At 38.8% G+C, this 22676-nt stretch overlaps 1 protein-coding gene across 1 annotated transcript in view; it reads right to left on the bottom strand.

The window, feature by feature from the left end:
• Positions 1-22676, bottom strand: part of LOC111156589 (ADAMTS like 1) — a 934723-nt gene that overhangs the window by 267466 nt on the left and 644581 nt on the right. Inside the window, exons 7-9 of the mRNA XM_022517576.1 lie at positions 10027-10101; positions 6376-6533; positions 1039-1150 (exon numbers count right to left, since the gene is read on the bottom strand). Of these exons, the coding sequence (XP_022373284.1) occupies positions 1039-1150; positions 6376-6533; positions 10027-10101 (345 nt within the window). The remainder of the gene's footprint in view (positions 1-1038; positions 1151-6375; positions 6534-10026; positions 10102-22676) is intronic.

Here is a 22676-nt window from a genome sequence, read left to right as displayed (position 1 = left end):
CCATGTGGATTAACTACTTTATTTACCACTGTCCAATTAACAGGCTTCTTTGAAGGTGGAGCCAGAATTTATTTGATGTGCTATTTTTTAAAGGAATATACATACAATTTTATGCTCATTAAATCAGCAAAATTAAACAATTCTTATAATCCACAAATACTGGCTCCATTGGCAATGAAACTCAACTACTCATAAGCTGCTTATTACCATTCTGGAAAGAATTTTGGTAATAGATGCCAATAGCCACAAAAATTCTGAAACTCACTCTTGAGAATTTATTCCAAGGAAATAATTTGAAAGGAGTGAAATACTTAGGTATTAAGTTATTCATGACATTACAATAGGAAAGTTTAAATAGACTAAATCTTCTATAGGGATACGGCTAAATAAATTATAAAATATTTTGAAGCAATTATTATTTAACCATTATAATTATCACGAGCAGAAAGTAGGGGGAAATACCTTTTCCAGTAATACAAAATGCAATCGGTGTTGCAGATGTGACAGAGTAGAGATAAGAATTCATTATGTGACTTTTCAGGAGAGCTGTGTTTTCATGAATAAAACAGGCAAGTGCATTCCATTTATGGCACAGATGATGGGATAGGGTTTAACAATAATGGAGTCTAAGTCTATAGTACAGGGACTTTTTCCCTGGTAATAAACTATTTCCTTAATTAAATTAGTCTCTGATTGTTTTTGGACATAATGTGCTAGGTAGTAGGCCTGACAAACACTCTTCATTTGGCTCCTGAATAAGTAAGTTCTCTTCAACTGGGTGAATAGTTTATTCTCCAAGGAACAGAATAGAGTCAAGACTCTTTCCACTAATGGAACTCTAACAACATGAAATGTTCATAGGGCATCCAGATGGAGGTATCCTCCTTACGGGAGGGCTTCAGGATTTGGCCCCATTGAGTATAAAGAATCAGACCCATCACAGCATCAATTTCTTCCACATGGAAGTGACTACATTCATAACAGCCAAATCTTCCCTCACAGAAGCCAACATTGCAAAGGGTAAGTGGACACCATTACCTCCTCCACAGGTTGCTGAGCAAGGAAAGAAATCTGTCTCTCTCCATCTGTGGATGATGGGCTGGTAGAAGATGAACTGGACTGTGCTGTCAGCGGGCCCCGAGTTGCGGATCTGCAGGAGATAAAAGCAAAGAGAGAAACTGGTATGATAGGGAGGGATTTTCTTGGTCCCTTGCAACTTTGGACCAGAATGCATGGTGGCCTGGATGGTCTTAGGCTACATGAAGAACTGCATTGAAGAGAAGTGGCTATAGCAATATCATCGATCTTACCCAACAACCGGACACCATCACAACCATCACTTTTCAGTTGGGTTGTTATGGAACAAGGGATCACAACATCTCTACTTGTGATTCAGGCAGGATCTTTATCCAGGCCACTTACTCACTCTCTTTCTCTCCTGTATTTCCAGCTTCTCTGGTATAACAGCAAAATTATGTGGATTTTTATATGTGATGTATATATGTATGTGGATTTTTATTTTATTTTACTTATTTCTTTATTTTAAAGATTTTTAAAAATTCATTTGTCAGAGACAGAGAGAGCGAGAGCACAAGCAGGGGGAGAAGCAGGCAGAGGGAGAATCAGGCTCCCCACTGAGCAGGGAGCCTGATGCAGGACTCAATCTCAGGACACTGGGATCATGACCTGAGTCAAAGACAGATGCCTAACTGACTGAGCCACCCCGGCATCCCATATATGTAGATTTTTAAATTTAGGTTCCAAAGTAGACAATTTGTTCTGGGGAAATTATAAATGCCAAACACTGCAAAAAAATGAAAGATCCTGTCTTTAGTTAAGAAAAAAAGAATTAAAGAATTAAATGGCTCTGCCCACTCAGAAACATGGTGTTTCCTGGCACTTTAGTGATTCATACATTTTAATGTGCAGAGTTACCAATTGGAAGCTTGCTAAAATGCAAATCCCTGGGCTCTTGCAGGGCAAGAGCAATGGAAATATTGATGGTCCAAGTAGCAAGCTTTGAAAAACACCAACTTACACTACAAAAGCAAGTACTGTGAATACAACATGTCCTTATGGAAATTACAAACCTATTGCATTTTGAAAGAGGGGAAGTGAGGCAATAATTCTTTAATAGTTCTTAAAAGTACAAGGTTGAGAAAACATAATCTAAAAGAGAAGGAAAAAATACCCAACAGGAGCAGTGTCTTGATTTCACAAAGATCTAACCACATGCCGTATAACACTAAGACAGTCTGGCAAAACTTGGACTAAAGGAAGTTCCATGGACAACCAAGAGGGCCACCTCTTCAAGACAGTAGAGGTCTAACAGTAAATCACGTGGTCTACAACTTTGTTCATGTTTTCAAGCATTTCAAGGATAAACTGATGGGTTTGGCCTTCAGGTTTTTTTTTAAAAAACAGCCTATTTCTCTGCCACTGAGTTGAACAACTGGATTAAGAACTGGATTACACATCTAGGAACACTGGAACACAGGGAGTAGGTGTTAAACCCTAGACCAGATTTTGGACTTTGGATGAAAATGTTGGAAATATTTGTCAGATAATATGCAAGAACTGGAAAAGGAGAAAGAAGACAGAGAGAGAGAACTATAGAATATCTCATAATTATGCTGGCATTCTGACCCATGGAACATCGAGGTCTTTCTTAATTAGAAAAAACAGTGATGCAATCACTTACTTTAAAGCAAAAACAGCTGAAGCAATATGGTATCTTTCACAAAAGGAGAGCAAAGCCTACAGATTAATATTTTTCAATTCTATGTGTCAGATATAGGATACCTAATTGCTTGCTCAGGGATGTAGTATTAATCACATTCTTTGGAAAGTTTCTCTCTCTCTCTCTCTTTTTTTTTTTCTAAGCTCACAAAAGCCTATAGCTCTCTTGGGATGTGTGGTTTCCATGCTGGAAAGGTATTAGAAGAGGACTCTCATTTGAACACCAGGTCTGTGAAAAAATAAAAAGACCAGAAGATTTATTTAGGCTTAGAGAGATGGATTGTTTTGCAGAGGTCCCTTTTGGGATGCTTGAAATTAAACTAAGTCCTAGGAAAGTGGAGGAAAAAACAAAAATGGGAAGGATATAACATCAAAATCCTTGGAGAAACCTTGTTCTAGAATACCTGCACAGTGTCTAGGCTCAGTTTTTGATCTGGTTAAAGAGGAAAAAGATGGAATATGTCAAATTTTCAGCTTCCTGGAAGTTACCAGTAAAAGTACCTTATGCCCTGAGAGTAAGGAACGCATGTCAAGAAGTTCTGGTGTTAAGAGGGAGTGTTAGTTAATACTACATTGAAGGAAAGAAAACCAGGAGCTTAGAGAGACTATAGTTCCTAATGAGTCCAATGAATTTGAAGTACATGACCATGAATGCAGAGACAATATACCTAAATTTGAAGAGATTAGAAATGAACAGGGGTATTGTTATTTCAAATAGATAAAAACAGTCATGATGTATCCAAATCTCTGACCACATAATCTTATTTGGTTCTACAGTGATAATATTCCTGGTTCTCTCTTCTCTATAAGCACCCTTTCTTAATAATAACCAACAACTACACAACTACCACAGCAACCAGCACTTACTACATTCCTACTGTATGCAGGGTATGTTTTATTTGCATTAAATCAAATCTTAAAACTACTCTTTATTATCTTTCCACATTTACATTATAACGAGAGAGATGAGTCTCAGGGAGATTGAATGACTTGCTCCAAGCCACACAGCTAGGAAAGAGCAGAGCTGGGATTTGAATTCAGGTCTGCCTTGGCTTGAAAGCTGCCATTCTTTTCCTGGTACCAAGAAATTCTGTTAGCTAGCATTAGTGTTGTGAAGACACAGGTATTTATTCTTAGTGGTGGCCTTGTACTGCTCTTTTCAGTTTCCTCTTAATTTTTCATTTGAAAGTGGGAAGAATATGTTTAAAATAAAGAGGCTAACCTGATGTCTAACTCTGATGGCCTAATTGCTGTTCACAGAGATGAGCTGCCATGTTCCTTGTTTCTGGTCTTATTAATTCTGGGACCTTGGTTATCATTAGCTCTGGAGATTTATACACCCTAAATCCTCAGACGTCAGGTTCTTGTTGTCCAGAGATATTGAAAGCTTCAGTTTGACACATTAGAATTTAGTTTTAGGGAGCTAAACACATCTGGCATATGTAATTTGGGCCTCCTTAAGTTAATAAAGGAAAAGAATGTTCTGAAACAAGCTTTTCTTCCTATAGTTACAATGATCCAGTGTTTCTAATTTAATAGAAGGACTTCTCACACTGAAAGGAAAAAGAGAAGACAAAAACTGGTCACCTTGCATAGCAATTGATATCACTGTCACGAAAGAGTCACAGGACAGGACAAGTGGGTGAGTGGGTAACGGATGAACATTAGGTACATATAAAATCAAAGGAATCAAGAAGACATTTCAAATGCATGAAAAACATCATCAAGTACACAAAGGATCTCCCAGTTGATGCATTATGAAATGCCATATGTTTTTCCTCTCAGTTGGGAAAAGGGTAACTTGTGAACCCTGGCTATTCCCCTACTATGTTCTTCGTTCTCCTTGGTGTTGTAGAAACCTCTGCCTCAGACAAGCCAGCAGGGGGTTGGGAGTCAGGCATCCGCTCATGCTCCTTGGAAGCTGAATGATGCCCAGGGTGTTGCTCCATGCTGTTCAGAAAGATGCGTGAATGCATTATCTGTGTCTAATGCTCTAATTGATGCAAATGCAAATCACAATGTTTCTACTATTTTGGTGGCTTAGGTACTCATCCGTCTGCTTTTCTCTAGGACGTTCTTTTGAAATTTCTAGAATGGGGACAAATGGAATGGGTACCTTAGCTGCTTTCACAAGGAGAGCTAAGTTGAAAGTTCTAGTGAAGGGTGGACCATGACTGAAAAAGACCCTGTCCTGGCTGAGAAAGTCCTTTTCTCTCATTGGGGCTGCAGCTTTAGAAGGAGGCACATGCATGACCAGGAAGAAATACAAAGGCCTAACCTAAGACCGTGGTGGCAAAGAGGGACAAGAAAGAATCGTCTTCAGAGGGTATGGAGGTAGAATGCACAAAATTTAATGTCTAACTGGAGGTGTATAGGAGAAGGGGAAATCAGTGTGAATCAAAGTTTTCTGATGTGGCTGGGTGAATAGCCCATTTATTCTACAAGATAGGAAATAAAGAAGATTAAGTAGGTTTCTGGGGCTAGACAAGTCCAGTTTTAGACACATTGCGCTGGTTGTGCCTATGAGATATCCAAGTGGTGATGAGTAGAAGGCAGATAGATGTATAAAATGCATCAGCAACACTGTCAACTACTGATATGTGAACAATAGTACTTGAATCCAATTCTCTATTTTCAGTATGTGTATTAACTCTTGCAGGGTTACTAGGGAAAGGAATACAAATGGTTTATCCAATAGCACTCTAAGGGTTGCAAAAAATAAAGACATCTCTCACTATTGTGCTGTATTTGTACACTGAAATGAAGTGATTTAACTACCCACAGCATCATTTCTCTTGTGAGCTATCTCTGCTGGTTTGCAGCTTCTTGTCCACATGAGTGTGGCTGGCATCTGGACCAGATTTAAAACAGTTACCAGGCAGACAGAGAACAGTGCTCTGGAACCCTTCTTCCATCCAACCTCACTGTCTATCCCATTTTCCTATGTGCATTCTTACTTCCAGCTGCCGCAGGGTCATTGAGTCTTAGCTTAAATCAAATGTCCTCTGGCTCTAGGTCCCATGATGAAAAATTTATGGAGTCCTGGACACATTACAAGTTTTACAGCTTTACAGCTGAAATCCTTCAGGTCCTCCTGACCTACTGAAGGAAAAAAATATGTTTTATTTTATTGTGATTCCCAAACACTCTTCTAGTATGTACATTTCTCCTACAGAATGGATATGTTGCTTCCAGCAGTGTGTTTTATATTACCTTGAAGAGTAGGGAAGCTCTGATAGGAGGAAAAAAAGAAAACAGAACTTGTAACGGGACATAGGACCAAGTCTATGGATCATTAGTCTGTCTTTCTCTCTGACTGAGAACACCTTATGTGAGTCAATGACTGTACCCTAACTTGTTTCCAAAACAGTTTCTATCCTCCAACTAATGATGTGCTGGTCTTTGTTTTTATTAAATTGTATACGTATATAAACACACAAGAATTTTCTTAGGACCTTAAAAATATTACCTGATCTTGAAAAGTCCAGGATATACCTTGTTACTCATGAATTAAACTTATTCCAGATAATAGAATTTCTAAATCTATACCCAAACCCCAAATCTCTCTCTCTGTTCAGGAGACTATAAACAACGCTTTGGATATGTCTTGAAAACAAGGTAGCTAGCGGCGCTTACCTTGACAATGAAATCTGCTGTGAGTGGTCCAGTCATTCTCAGTATCTCTTTGTCTGGAAATTTCTGGAAGTCGACACTAGAATTGTCCACAAGAAAGTTGCCTGTCGAGCTGAGACTGTTTTCACCTTTAGCCCCCAGCAGGGTTTTGGTTTCCAGATCTACAAGTTCAAACACATATAAAGGGGAGAAAGATGTTCCCAGGGCTGCCCCAGACCACATGCAAGCACGTTTCATAAAACAGTCTACAGCTATGTAAGGGAGAAGTACCATCCTTTATATGGCTGATGCCGTTGAAATTGGGATAGAACCAAAATTTATGGGTGCCTCGATCACAGAGGAGTTTACGTTGCAAGTGAAATTATTTTAAAACTCATTAGCCAAGTGTTCAAGGCTCCCAGTCCAGAAATCTTTGACTACCGGACGATCACATTAGGGTAGCCCACATTTCTACCATCCTATTCCTTAATTAAACCACTCCTGTACATATCTTACTGATTTCGGTCTCTATGGGTCTCTGTTTAGAATACCCTCCAGTTTTCTTTTTGATCCGTGAGATTCAGAGTGCCTCGCAGAGTTCCTCTCAGCACCTGTGTGACTTAATATCCATGTATTACCTTGTGTGCATTTGTACTATCTGCTCTCTTACCACGTGTGTGCTGTGGCTCGCCATGAAGAAATGATAGTAATGAGGACAAAGAAGTCAGCATTCTTTTTAGTTCACTCTCTTTTTAAAGTCTTGCTGGGTACCTAATACAGTATTATGTGCATATATGATATTTTGTTAAGTGCCAAAGAGAAAAAGAACTTCTTGATTCCTGGAGCATTCCAATCTGAATTTGGCCAATGATAAAGGTGATGAAACATCTTTTGTTGGAGGAAATGTGAGCAAGCTGGGGATGATGGTAGTTACACTGTATTTCAGAGCAGGTTAAATGCTCATGTGATCGAGAAATGATTTAAAACAACTGACCACTGTATGAAGAGGGACAGACTAAGTCTAAAGGTTTCTAAACTTGCATAAGAATCCTTAGCTTTGGGGGCGCCTGGGTGGCTCAGTGGGTTAAAGCCTCTGCCTTCGGCTCAGGTCATAATCTCAGGGTTCTGGGATCGGGCCCCGCATCGGGCTGTCTGCTCAGCAGGGAGCTTGCTTCCCCCTGCCCCCTGCCTCTGCCTGCCTCTCTGCCTACTTGTGATCTCTATTTATTTATTTATAAATAAATAAACTCTTAAAAAAAAAAAGAATCCTTAGCTTTGGCATAAGGATATAGTGCCAGGTGAGCCTCTGGGTCTCGTACCCCACATTCAACCAGAATGACTCCCTTCTTCTATGTCTTACAGATTGGGGATCTAGGATAGTTTTAGGACCTCTGGAGGTACTAAATTATTCCAAGTGTTGTCTATTTCAAGCTGGAATACCAACAGATAAAGAATGTTGGTGTCCAATGAAATGCCCACGACCCTCAAATGAAATCTGTGTAGCCCTTTTTCTGGAGTAGGTCAGGCTCCATCCCCCTGACCTAGAGAAGAGAGGTCCTCACAGAAGAACACGAACAACACCAAGGGGGAACAGGAGGGGAAACCACAGCTGTTGTCATCAGAGCAAAGCCAGCATCATGGGCTCTCCTTCCTGTAGCCTTCATTCTTCAAGCCACCTTATGCGTATGTGTACTCATTTGTAGATATAGCTCCAAGACATAAATCAACTTAGTTTTGGAAAAATCCTGGAGGTCTAAGTCTGATCTGAGCAACTGATTCAGTTTTATCACCAGATCTCCCAGCCATACTTCCCAAGGTACTTCTGGTTGAAAATAAGCTGGGGCCGGACCAGACTGCTTGCCTAGTCTTTTTCTGGTTTGGCCCCAAATATTTCAAGTTAGTCCCATATTAGACCAGCTTCTGAGAGTTAAGTGCAAAGGGTTGCAAGAGAAATAGGGTGTCATTTATTCACATATTCATTTTACATTATATATTATATTATATTCCAGATACACAAGACAAAAAGTTCTTGAGTTCCATGTATGTTGTCAACAGGACGTCTGTTGGGGGGAAAAAATTCCATTTTGCTTTCCATCATTTACAAATATCATCTGCCACTTCACCTATTGAGTTCTTGGGACAATTAGAGCAAATGAGGCTCAGTCTTTAGCTTCTTAGAGATCACATAATTAGGAAAACTGAGAGGCTCACATTTATAAAAATGAATTTTCATTTCAATCTATTCTTTGGGGGTCTTTCTCCTGCATGGAGGAGTCAGTCCCCTACTTGGTGATGATCTCTGCCTGGAAGTTTTATTCTGAGCAGGCCTTTCACTGCTCAGAAAAATACTGTTTTTGAGTGGGGGTGCTACATGAGCAGTTACCTCTGTCCAATCCTCCAGGGGGGGAAACAAATCATTTGAATGGTGATAGTGTACACACATATATCATCCCTTGACATGTGAACATTATATTTTGGGGGGTTTGTTCAGGGTTAGAAAAGAGCCTGGATCCATATAAGGTGACATATCAGCATCTTCTGGCTTTGCCTGAACTCTACCTTATTCCTTCCCTTCACGTAACCCCTCAAATCCCACCTCTCCCATGAAATGTATTTATTTTTATTTTTAGAAAGACTATAGTAGGCTATCTGAACTTTCACAGGCTCCAATTTATCTTCCTCTTGTTTGTCTTTCTGGAATGATTTCATTTATAATCCAATTGCCAAAAGATAATGCTTGCTACCTAAATTGGTTTCCTAGGCATGTGTGTGGGAGGAGAGAAATTACAGAAGATGATAGATGGCTCTTTAGGAATCCAGGAACAGTCACAGCAGAGGAGATCAGAAATGCTCAAGGGACCAGCTGAAGTCAAGCCTTTCAGTGGAACTGAATTTTTTAGAAAACACAATGTATCCTCTTATACCCCTTCCCTGGCTTGAGGCCTCTAATTGCCTGCTGGTAATTTACAGGTCTACCTCTAAACAATAATAAATGCTAATAATAAAAAAAGAAAAGATGTGGCTGTGTACTACTGCCTTGGCAGGAGTGAAGATATCAATTCTTTCTAAATTCTGGTGGGGCCATGCTACCATTTGATCTTTAGGGTTGTGATTACCCATCAATCCTCAATCCCAATAGCTATCTTCAGTATATGAGGGCTTTGTATTGTCTTTAATACATGGAATGTTTAATCATACCACTATGGCTTTCTTTAAATGTTCAGTTAAGGCTGTCTGGTGCTTCTAGGTCCCCTGAATTGATAAAATAATAGAACATGAGAATAGGAAGAAAGAATGAAGGTGAGGGAGGGAAGGTTGGAAGAAAGAAGGAAAAAAAAGGAGAGGCAAGGTAAGAGAAAGACTGAGACTGATTGGAGAGGAAGAAGAGAGAGAATGAGAAATAATATTCACAAAAGCTAAACATGTGCTTGACTCATGAAAAACCTATTGGGAGCATCTATTTTGTATTCTTCAGGATGAGTGTGGTTAGAGATAATTACTCTGAGGTTTCTGCTATCTCATCAAGCAGCCAAAAGATACACAGAAGCACTCAAAATATCATATTATGATAGAGTGGAAGGATTTGCACTTCTGTATTTTAATCTCTTCTGGGAACAAAAAATAATAGTGACTAAAATTCTCAATACCCAAAAGAAAACAACTGAGCTTACTTACACAAGTGATCAGGTCCTTTTAAGACGAGGCGAATATGTCTGCTTCCATAAGGAACAGCAACCACAGTATCATCCACTAGAGAGAAACAAAGGGGTATCTTAAAAGCACATAATTTGATACAAAATTATCAATTAGCTGCTATATAAATGCATTGACTTATACACTACCCCAAAGGACAATCATCTTTTAAGTGTTTGAAATAGGAACACCAGTATTTGGGAATCAAAATTTCCATTTCCCTCAAAATAAAACATGCCAATGAAGCTAGTCACTAGTTAACTTATGGGGGACCTGACCTTTTAAAATACATATATGTAAATTTTGATATATTGAGAAATGAATTTACAAGTTTCCATTTCTGAATTTAAAACCTGGTTTTACATTACTAAACTTCTCCAGATTCTGAAAATGAAAATAAATTTGAATAGTCAAAGGAGGACTGTATTATATCAAGATCTGAATTTCTTTCTAGCCAAGTAACTATCTTGGATTATTCGGAACAATAAGAACAGGGGAAATCATCTTTGTTCGTATTTGTTAAATCTCTCAAGGGCAGAAATCATGTCTCCCAGTTCTTTAATATCCTTCACCCTACCACATGTAATATTATATATAGTAAGTGTCACAGGAATGGTTATGAACTTTTCCCCTCACATACCCTCTCTGCTTGAAAATTATTATTATTTTCTGCTTGAAAATTAAAAAACAAAACACTTTTTTTTTTTTTTTGGCTGAATCATAGCCAGATTTAGAAATGGATTACTTTCACTCTATTTGCAAACTGAGATTCAATTCACTGGAAGCAGAACCTACTTTTTTCTTTTTTAATTAGAGGTATATTCTATATTCAAACACATCCCAAGCATTCTCACTTGTGACATCTGTGACAGCAATACCTCTCATTTACCTGCCACTGAAGAGTTTCACTTTCTAAATTCACCATTTACTCCTTCACCCAAAGCTTGTGACATAGGCAAAGAGGATGCTACAATCTCCATTTCATGATGACGAAATAGAGCCTCTGAGAAGTACAGGGAGAGGCCCATGGTCAAAAAAGAGGAGGGCATTCCAGAAGAAAAGGAAAAAAGCAGGCACTTTAAATTCACCAGAATATTCAGAAGCTCTGTGGGATTCTTCGTTTCACACATATTTTTCTGATACTATACATTATCATGCTCTCATTGGAAAAATTTAGTTTCCATAAGAATAATCCTAAAAGATAACCCAATGTTCTGAGACTTACCATTATCCTTCTTTAGGAGAATCTGATTTCTACAAATGAATCTCAGAAGTTCCCTAACTTCTCTGATCTTTAGTTTCCTCATTTGTAAGACAGGGAAAACCACACTTGCCTCACAATATTGTTGTAAAAAGATACAGATAATGATATCAATATATAGATGTATAGCCTGGAACACAGGAGGCATTTTGTAAATATTACTTTCCTCCTTCTCTTCCAAATCTCCTTAAGGACAGGAACTGAAAGACTGTTTATTTTTACAATGATTTTAAACCCTCCAACATAGCCAGTTGAATGAGAAAGAAAAATCATATGCTCTCAATTCTTTCCCTAAAGAGGGTACATTTACCAAGTTCTCTCCAATGTTGAATATTCCACTCACACTACAACCTTCTCGCAGTTTTTAATGTCATACATTGTTGAAGAAAAGGCTGAATCTCAGAGAGCCAAGACTTTGTGGCTGTAAGCACAAAACATGTAAGGAGAATATAGAAAAGGAACAAAAAGTGTTCAGACTGGGCCCATAGAGCTTTAAATGTCTTGCATAAAGACATGGATTTTTAAGTTTACAAAAGAAACTCAAAGCAGTTAAAACAATGGGATTTCTGGAAATAGAAAGTCTTTGTTTATCCACAGGTCAAATAAAGTGCAAGTAAAAGGGAAGCTTTCTGTTTGGCTCTGCAAGGCTCAACGGCAGGCTTCTGACCTACACACAACTCAGGCGGCCTCCCTCTTGTTCTGGTGAGAAGCCACTCGCATTCCACTTACTGGGGCATTTACCCTAACTTCTGGCTGATGCGTTAACTTGGTATGCTCCCCAGGGAAGATGGGGAGAAACCCAGAAGGGTGTTGGGGGAAGAGGCTAGGATGGAGACAGGAGATGGGGCTAGAATGGAACGTCTCTTGATACCCCCTGCACTTGTCTAAGTCACAGTGAAACAGGGAGCATCTCAAGCTGGTGCAGACTTGAAGAGTCCAGCACAAGGCACAGGAAGTATGAAGAGTCATGGTCTGTTTTTTTGTGGTTCCGTACAAGGCTGATGGACAAATGACAGCTCATCAGGCAATCAGCAAGTTCATGCCTTTATTCCACAAATAGTTTTTGAGTATCTCCTAGTGTCAGGCTCCCTCCTAGGTACCAGAGATTCAGTGACAAAAAAGGCCAGCCAAGCAGCAGCCCCGCAAAATGGTCCAAGAAAAAGGGACCCAAGATAAAAAACGAGGGATAATACCACATGTTCTGCCCTGCTCATGGAAATCCATAAAGCACACTGGTTTCTTAGAAGCCCTGAACTGGGGGCGCCTGGGTGGCTCAGTTGGTTGGGCGACTGCCTTTGGCTCAGGTCATGATCCTGGACTCCCAGGATCGAGCCCCACATCGGGCTCCCAGCTCACTGGGGAGTCTGCTTCTCTCACTGACCTCTCTCCTCTCATGCTCTCTCTCTTTCTCTCAAATAAATAAAAAAAAAATCTTAAAAAAAAAAAAAAAAGAAACCCTGGATCCAAGAACTTCATTTCATTCTATGTAACCCAGGGTATCCCCCAAGAGTTTACCCAGGGAATTTTTATTAACACTGTTAACACAGTGTTATCGCAAAATGTAATTTAAGAAGTGGTGATCTTAATTTGACAGAAAGATAGGAAAAAAATTGATATTATATTCTGCATGTTGATAAAAAGCCACTCTTTAGTTGGATATGTATTAATAATTGTCTTACTGGGGAGTCTGGTTTTATCACCCATTTCTTTAGTGATTAATTCAATAGGTTCGGTTGGTGGGGCAGAAGGGTACACCCTCTTTCATTGGACCTCACATTCCTGAGGGTGCCCTTTTCCACAAAGACACACTGCTCTATGACAAAGGGCATCTGGCCTAATCTATTCTGGCTGTGTTGACAGGACCATGAAGCCAGTTGTCAGGACTATTTCTAGGTTCTTAGTCAGCAATTCTGGAAGACCTGCTTCAGAGATCAGATAACATCTTTCTCCATTAAATAGACAAGCTTTCCATGAGAATCATAAATGCTGTCATTTCACAAATATCGGTTGCAAATTGTTATAAAGATTCTACTTAAAGTATTTCCTCAAAGAATCTACAGCTATATGTATATTCCACAGCTTTCTATTGAATATTTTTATTTGTTTTTCAATCTCATCATATGTAGACTTTTTTGTGTCATTCATTGCTGTAACACAAAAAGGTCATAATGATAATTTTTGAAGAGACAGGATTTCCTATTCTGGTATCTGAACTTGCCTTATTGTTAGACCTGTTGATGTGTATGTTTTTAAACAGTCTTCCCTCTGAGTCTATGAGACTGATAATTTTTTTAAACAAAAGTGTCATCATTAAGGTGGTTGGCTATGTATAAAAATAGCAGTACATACAGTCGCCAATCTTGAGGAGATTTTCATAGTATATTTTTTATCTTCATGCTAACTTTATTACCTTACAATGTATCCAATGAAATAAGGTGAAGCTGAGCATTTGAGCCCTTCAACTTCTCCCCACCGAGGTTATGGATCATTACACAATGGAGGCAAAACAAGATCGATCTTCCTCAACAGTTGGGAACTTCATCCTTACAGTCATCCAGGCCAAAAACTTTGGAGCCAACCTTGACTTCATATTTATATCTAATCAGTTAGAAAATCCTATTGCCACAAGAGTCAAAATACCATATTTCACAGACTCTAAGACAAAGGATCTCTCACATTCTAATATATGTGAAATCAGAAATTGGCCCACAACCAATGGTGACTTGAAAGAATATTCTTTCTTGCTGAGGCAGTAATCCTGCCACAGTCGTCTTTGCCTGCACAGTTGCTAACAGCAGTTAGTTAACTAAGTTGCTAACACCAAAGCGGCCAGTATCAAACTTGCAAAATGGATGTCAGCAGCTTGGAAGAAGATTCTAGGATAATAGGAGGACACCCTTATCGGAACTAAACAGTTGTGAGGGTCATAGGGAGATGAGGAATCAGAAGTGCTTAATAACACTGCCAAAGTCAGAGTCAAAAGCTAGTTATGCAGTTGCAAACCTGAGTTAAGAGCCCAGCATCAAGACTTCTCTTTCCTGACAAATGGATTAATAGCGCCCAGACTTAGTTTTCTGCCTGGAAACAACCCAAGGCAGAAAATTATATAAAACCATGGTTTTCAAGATGCTGGACATCAGGCAAAGAAGGGCAGCAATCCATGAGAATCAGGAAACAAGGTAGGTAAGTGTTAACACTGCCTCAGCTTCCTCCTTTGAAAGATTTTCCTGGCTGCATCTCAGGAGATAGGAAACCCAAGCCTGGAGGATTCCTTGAGCTGAGACAAAGTTGGGAATCCAAGAAGATGAAGGTTATATAGTATAACTTTATTCCGTATGTTCAAAAACTTAAGTACATACGTACAAAAATCTTCAGGCCCAGAGAATTTTCAATGATGAATGCTACCAAGCATTCGAAGAAGAAATAACATCAATTTTATACAATCTTTTCCAAAAAAACAGAGAAATCACTTCCCAAATCATTGTATGAGTCAGCATTATACTGCTACCAAAAACTAGAGAAGATGGTATAAGAAAAGGATCCTACATGTAGAGAAAGGGGAACCCTCCTACACTGTTGGTGGGAATGCAAGATGGTGCAACCACACTGGAAAACAGCATGGATGTTCCTCAGAAAGTTGAAAATAGAGCTACCCTACGACCCAGCAATCACACTACTGGGTATTTACCCCAAAGATACAAATGTAGTGATCTGAAGGGGCATGTGAACCCAAATGTTTATAGCAGCAATGTCCACAATAGGCAAAGTTATAAAAGAGCCTAGATGTCCATCAACAGATGAATGGATAAAGAAAATGTGGTATATACATACAATGGAATACTATGCAGCCATCAAAACCCACAAAATCTTGCCATTTTCAATGACGTGGTTGGAACTAGAGGGTACTATGCTAAGCATAAGTCAATCAGAGAAAGACAATTACCATATGATCTCAATGATATGAGGAATTTGAGAAACAAGACAGAGGATCATAGGGAGGGAAAAATGAAACAAGATGAAACCAGAGAGGGAGACAAACCATGAGACTTAATCTCAGGAAACAAACTGAGGGTTGCTAGAGGGAAGGGAGGTGGGAGGAAAGGGATGGCTGGGGGATGGACACTGGGGAGAGTATGTGCTATGGTGAGTGCTGTGAATTGTGTAAGACTGATGAATCACAGGTCTGTACCCCTGAAACAAATAATACATTATATGTTTATTAAAAAAAATTAAAAAAAGGATCCTACAGACAACTATCTCTCATGAACATACCCTCAGAAAAACACCAGCCAATTCAAATCCAGTAATCTATATAAGGAATAATACGTTATGACCAAGCGGAGTTTATCCCAGGAAAGCAAGGCTGATCCTTTATTTGAAAATCAATTAACGTTAACCATCACAATAAAAGTCTAAGGAAAAAAAGCCATATGAACACAATCATTTGAAGCAGAAAAAGCATGATAAAATTCAACATTCCTTCATTATAATAACTCTCAGCACATTAGGAATAAAAAAGAACTTCCTTAATGTGATGAAGGTCAGCTAACTTCATACTCAATGGTGAGAAACTGAATGCTTTCCCTCTTAAGACTAGAAACGAGATAAGGATATTCACAATTGCCTCGTCTATTCTTTTTTTTTTTTTTTGCCTCTTCTATTCAGTATCATATTAGACATGCTTGCCAGTGCAATGAGGTCATAAAAATAAATAAGTGGTTTACAATTTGAAAAGGAAGAAGTAAAGCCACCCTTATTTGTAAAACAAGATGATAGTTTATGTAGAAAATCCCCAAACTCTCAGAACAAATAACTGAGTAAGCAAGTTTGCAAAATATGCAGCCAACACTTAAAAATAAACTAGCAATATAGAATTGGATATTGAAATAAAAAATAAAATGTCAGTGCAATAGGGCAAGAAATAAGAGGTACAAGTTTAACGAAAGTACAAGGATATGTACTCTGAAAACCAATAAAGGCCTATGAAAGGAATGACCTAAAGAAATGGATAGCCATGAAGTGCTCATAGGTTAAGTGACTTAACATAGTAAAGATGTCGATTCCCAATGGATCAATCTATAGAATTAACAAAATTGCAAATCAAAATTTCAGCAATATTTTTTATTAATAGGACAAGCAGATTGAAAAATTTATATGGAAGGGCAAAGATATTAATATAGAATAGCCAAATGAGTTTGAGAAGAAGCGTAGAGTTGGAGGCATCAAACTATTTTAAGAATTCCCTTAAAGCTATAGTGACCAAGACAATGTTGTATTGGTGAAGGACTGACACATAGATCAGACTAGAGAGTCCAAGAAAAGACCCATGCAGAAATGGCCAATGGACTTTTGACAAAGTCTTAAAGGCAATTTAAGAGAGAAAAGGACATCTTTTCAACAAATGAGACTGGAAGAGTTGGACATCGTTATACCTCTCCCACAAAAGAATTAACCTAGATATATCTTATAATACTGAGATACACCTTATATAAAAATTAACTGAAAATTGGTCATTGATATAAAAGCTTAAATATAAAACTGCAACAATTTTAGAAGAAAATATAGGAGAAAATTGGTGACCTGGGATGAGGCAAGTTCTTATGTACAATGTTAAAAGCACAGTCCTAGCAAGAAAAAACTGATGACTGGTCTTCATCAAAATCAGAAGTTTTTGCTCTATGAAAGCTAATATGAAGTCAGTTTTGGGGAACAAAAAGGTACCTATGGAGAGAAAATATTTTTCAATCACACACCTGACAAAGAACATGTACCCAGAATGCATTGAGAATTCTCAAAATTGAATGGTAGGAAATCAAACACATAAAAACTGGGCAAAGGACATGAACCAACACTACCCCAAAGAAGAAATAAGCACTTCCATAGTGGGCAGTATAATTTTACTCTCTTGCTCCGCTAAAGATGACCATGTCCTAATCCCCAGAACCTATGAAAACATTATGTTAAGGAGGAATTAGGATTGCTGATGAAACGAAGACTGGTAATCAGCAGAATTTAAAGAGATTATCTCGGATGATCTGGGTGGGCCCAATGTAATAACGAGGATTCTTTAAATTGGGAGAAGTAGAAGAGGAGACAGAGGTAGAAGAGGATCTAAAGATTTTACACTGCAGACTCCAAAGATGCCAAGGAACATAGATAACCTAACAGAAGTTAGAAAGGCCAAATCAAAGAAAATCAATTAGCCCCTAGAACTTCCAGTCCTGCTCAACACTGTGAATTCATCTAACAAGACCCATTTCAGAGTTCTGACCCTCCAGAACCATAAAATAATGTGTTGCTTTGAGACACTAAGTTTGTGGCAATTTGATACAGCAGCAATTGGAGACTAATACAACATGAAAAGATATTCAACATCCTTAGTCATCAGGAAAATGCAAATTAAAGCAATGATGACATAGGACTATGTACCAATTAGTATGGTTAAAAGAAAAAAAATTGACAATATCAAGTGATGGAAAGAATGTGGAACAAGTGAAACTCTTACACATTGCTGGTAGAAAAGCAAAATAGTAAACTACTCTCAAAAAAAGTCTAGCAGTTTCTTAAAATGTCAAATATGTATCTACCATATGATCTAGATGTTCAACTCTCAGGAATTTACCTAAGAGGTATGAAAAGCATATGTCCATACAAAAATGTGTACATGAATGTTCATAGCAGCTTTATTTATAAGACCTCCCAAGTGAAAACAACCCAAATGCCTGCCAGCAGGTGCATGAATAAACAAACTGTGGTACGTCCATACACTGGAATTTCTATACAGCAATAAAATAAAATAAACTACTGATACATGCTACATTAATGAATCTCAAAATAATTATGGTGAATAAAAGAAGCCATTTGGACTATAGTATGTACTGTATAATTCCATTTATGTAAAATTTTAGAAAATGTAGTTAAATCCATAATGATAAAAAGATCAGTGGTTGCCAGGGGGCAGGGCTGGCAGAGCAGAAGGGAAGGATTACAAAGGGCACAACAAAACTTTTGGGATGAGGGGTATGTTTGTTTTCACAGGTGTATGCATATATAAAAATTCACAAATTTATGAATCCAGTCTATTGTATGTCATCTATACCTCAATACAGCTGTTTTAAAAAAAAAGGGTCCAGTACCAATGTATTTTATTTCTTTTTTTTTTTAAGATTTTATTTATTTATTTCACAGCAAGAGAGATCACAAGTAGGCAGAGAAGCAGGCAGAGAGAGAGGGGGAAGCAGGCTCCCCACTGAGCAGAGAGCCCGATGCGGGGCTTGATCCCAGGACCCTGAGATCATGACCTGAGCCGAAGGCAGAGGCTTAACCCACTGAGCCACCCAGGTGCCCCTGTATTTTATTTCTTTTGTGAATTCTTTTAAAAATTCTGTATTACAGGTACCCCCACGACATGTGGAAATTGAGCCCAAAATGATTAAAAAGAAATTACAGTTTGGTATCTCAATGTGGTTTTGATTTGAATTTCCCTGATGGCTAATGATGATGAACATTATTTCATGTGTCTGTTAGCCATTTGTATGTCTTCTTTGGAGAAGTGACTGTTCATACCTTCTGACCATTTTTTGACATGATAATCTGTTTTTGGGTGTTGAGTTTCAGACGTTCTTTATAGATCTCGAGAAAAAGTTTTTTTTTTTCAGTTTGTTTACCAATTTAATAACTTATTTCAGGTCTTTTGTATGTATGAATAATCCATGCTTTAAAGAAAATCTAAATCTAAAGTAGATCTTTAAAACTATCACATAAAAACCCTAAAAGGTCAGGAAGTTTTGTGTCAGCATTTCTTAATTTCAGTGGCAGCTTTTTTTTCTTCCACAGTGGTGCATAAAATAATAGCCCATCTTTCAATCGGTGAGGTCTTAGATTCACGGAAATGCAGTACGGAATCACCTCCACCACCGCTGCCCATAGTCCAAGCCATCATCGTCCCAGGGCTGGCTCACCATAACAGCCTCCGAGTCAGGAGACCAACTGACTGAGACCAACTATAGTCTATTCTCAACACAGTACATAGAGTAATCCTTCTGAAAATAAATCAAGTCATTCCTCTGCTCAAAATCTTCCCGTGACTTCTCATCTCATTCTGATTAAAAGCCAAAATCCTTACAAAATCCTACAATATCTTTGCCATTCTTCATCCCACCTTGCAACCAATCCTGCCTTCATCATTTCCTGTAGGCTTCTTTAAACTGACTTTAAGCCACATGAGCTTCTTTACACTTCAGGAAATATGTTGAGATTTGCGTTTACCAAGGGCCTTTGTATTTGCCTCTATGACTGGAATTCTCTTTCCTTTGACTTTTGCGTGGTGACCTTGGCTCCAGTTCAGATGCCATCTTAGCAGTCAGTGAGTCCTTGTTTTTTACCAATCTATGTAGTATTGCAACTCCTTGTAACACTGTTGCTGGCAGCCCAGCCTTACCTCCTATTCTTCTTCCCTGCTTTACTTTTTTCCCAAGACTTCTCTCACCATATGGAAACACATTTTATTTAGTTTTTTTGTTTGGTCTATTTTTTTTTTTTTTTTGTCTGTCTGTCCCTGAGGAGTTTTGAGATATTCAGGTGATTTCAAAACATACAAATTCATATGAGAGTTTCGCAAAGCTGGAGACATTAAATTGATAGCAAATAGACTGGCTCTAGTTCTAAGTATATTGCATATACTTGGAAAATATGTAATGGGGTGCAAGCCAGTACAATTTGCAAGAGAGTGAGCCTTTAATTTCAAGAATCAAAAGTTAATGTTAGTTAAATTTATTCTCTTTTGTTGCTGTTGGGCTGGGGAAGTTGAAAGGAAGTGACCAGGAAAGATGGAAAGATTGAACGCTATCAGTGGACAGCCTTTTCCTTTAAAAGGGGGGGGGTGTGCTTTGATCTAGCTCTCTTTCTTGTCTGTATTTGTATTAGGCAATTACACTATCTTTTGGTACAAAGATGGTTTCTTTTTTATTTGCCAGCAAATGGCAGCCATTGGATAAGTTCCTTCTACTTTTCTTTTTCCTTCTGGCACTTCCCACCATGGTCTTTCTCCACTCTTCTGTTTTCTCTTTGTTTCCCCAAGGCTTGATAACATTAAAAAAAAAAAGAAATCTTGGATGTAAGTTCAGAAGAAAATGAGTTCAATGTGGGGAATCTTAGTACTAGGGGTTCATAAAGAGCACGTGGTTGGCTCACAGTGTCTTTTGGCAGAGTAGAGGGGAGAGAGCTGGCATAGGTCCACCGGGCCTTCATGGGTGGAGCACTGCTCACCTGGCCAGCACCCTGGGCCCCGCAGAGTGGTCTACTCTTCCCTGCTTGGGGGTCACCTCGCAGTCTGTAAATGTAGAGCAGAAGATTCTTCTGGGGTGGAGAAAACATAAGCGAGGCACTTTATTCAGCATCTGCTATAGATTGTGGTGAGGTGTGTGTGTGTATGTTGGGCTTTATTGAGATAAATCATTTTGTCACAAGGCATCATCAGCACTAAGGTAAATGAATGAATTGCACTTTGTCCTTATGGATAATCATCAGGTTGTGCATTATATAATTTACCTACTCTCTTAGAGCACTTTTTATTGAAACATCTATTTGCAGATCTGGGGATGACTTATGGCTCTTCATTTGCTTTGGTTTGTTCTTTCAGAGCTTCTCCACATTATTTCAGCAATTGAGTCCCCAGAGGTCCCTGATGACTGCTCCCCCCATACCTATCCTGGTAGAGTGTTCAGGGAGAGAGCATGAGTGGGAATGGAGGGAGGGTCCCTTACCCCTAAGCCCACTATACAGCAGTTACGGCACAAAAGGAAGACATCCCCTTTATCTGTGCCTAGCAGAAATTCCTAGATTCCTAGATAATGAACATTGATTCACTTACATGACATAAATAATTAGCAAGATTTGAGCTCTTCTAGGATTTCTTAAAGTGTTCTACAAGCATGACTTCTGAAATGTAACTCCCCCCTCCCCTCCCCAATATGCCACCATGACTTCAGAGATTTACAAAAGAAAAGAATCATGCCTCTATCCTCTGGTTTTCATCTTCCAAATTCTTTAATTTGTCATCGTAGAGAAGAAGCTACCAACACATGAAAGAAAAAAAAATCTCACCTGAATGTACTATATCAATGTCTAACTTAGCTCATCTTTCATTTTCTCTGCCAGAGTCTTTTTTTCCCCAGATTCACATTTTTCACTGCCGGCAGGGGTGTTAGCATGTCGAGTTCCCTAAGCTGGTACCTCCAATGTTTCTTGTGTTTAAAAGTCCCTAGTCTTCCTTGCAATCACCTCTTCTTCACCCCTAGAGCCTAGTCCTTTGGGCAAACTGCCTTTTCCTGACTTCTGGGAATAGTTCTTTCATATCCATGGCCTTTTTTTCTTGACCTACAAGTCCACTGAAAGCCAAACACCCTGCCAAGCATCAGTTGTTTTTTTCCCAGCTAGTCAACAAATAGAAGAACAAAACCATATTCAGTAAAAGATACTCATTCTCAGTTCCCAAGCCAGGGGAGACGTGTGCAAAGATAATCAAAGATCTATTGAAGGATTCTGCATAACGGCAAAATCTGGAGACAGTCTACCAAGCAAAGTCAAATTATTCTAAAAAACGTATGTCTTTGATTACAAGAGTTGCCTTATTTCTATCTTTTTTCTGATGTAGCACCTAGGGCAGTGATTGTGACGGAAGACAGTGTTTTGTAAAATGATCTGGGTCATTGCGTGACTGCATGGCTGTTTTAGGTATCACTAGACACGTGCCATCTACCCCAGCAAGACCCAGCTGGGCAGACATTTGTGGTACCTTGTTTTGATCCATCTAATTGCTTTAAAATGGCCCATCAAGGAAATAATCAGCAGGGTTGTGGGACAGTCCAAGCAACGAGGAAGTGCTTAGGCTCTGGAATCAGACTCTGGGCTTGAATCTTGGGCCTACCATTTTAGAGTTGCACGACTGCACAAGTCACATAATCTGTCTCGGCTTCAGTTATCTTATTCAAAACACAAGGATAAACAACGCCTGGCTAGAAGGTTGTCATCAGGATATAAGACGATGGTGTGACATTCCCAACACATACTGTCTAGTAAGCATGACTTTACTGTGCTAGTATAGAGAGATGAAGAAGTAAGAGTCAGTAAATGGCTTCCTATAATCACTGTCCGATATTAATTCTGAAAGAACCTATGATCAGCACCAATCAGAGGTCATTTTGTAAATGAAGACAGCATGATATCATGGTGGTAGGAGTGAATTTGTTTAGATTTACTCGCTCTCCCTGCTATATCCCCCTGCTATATACTACATCACGTTATGTATCAGGCAGAGGCTTGGGGTCAGTCTGTCCTCATGTTGGGCATGTCTGTGTTTGTAAATAGAGAG

The sequence above is a fragment of the Enhydra lutris genome, unplaced genomic scaffold (assembly GCF_002288905.1).
Source record: "Enhydra lutris kenyoni isolate GAN:26980312 unplaced genomic scaffold, ASM228890v2 scaffoldscaffold47, whole genome shotgun sequence".
Lineage (NCBI taxonomy): Eukaryota > Metazoa > Chordata > Mammalia > Carnivora > Mustelidae > Enhydra > Enhydra lutris.
The sequence above is the reverse complement of the archived record's forward strand: the minus strand, read 5'-3'. Positions and strand labels throughout refer to the sequence as shown.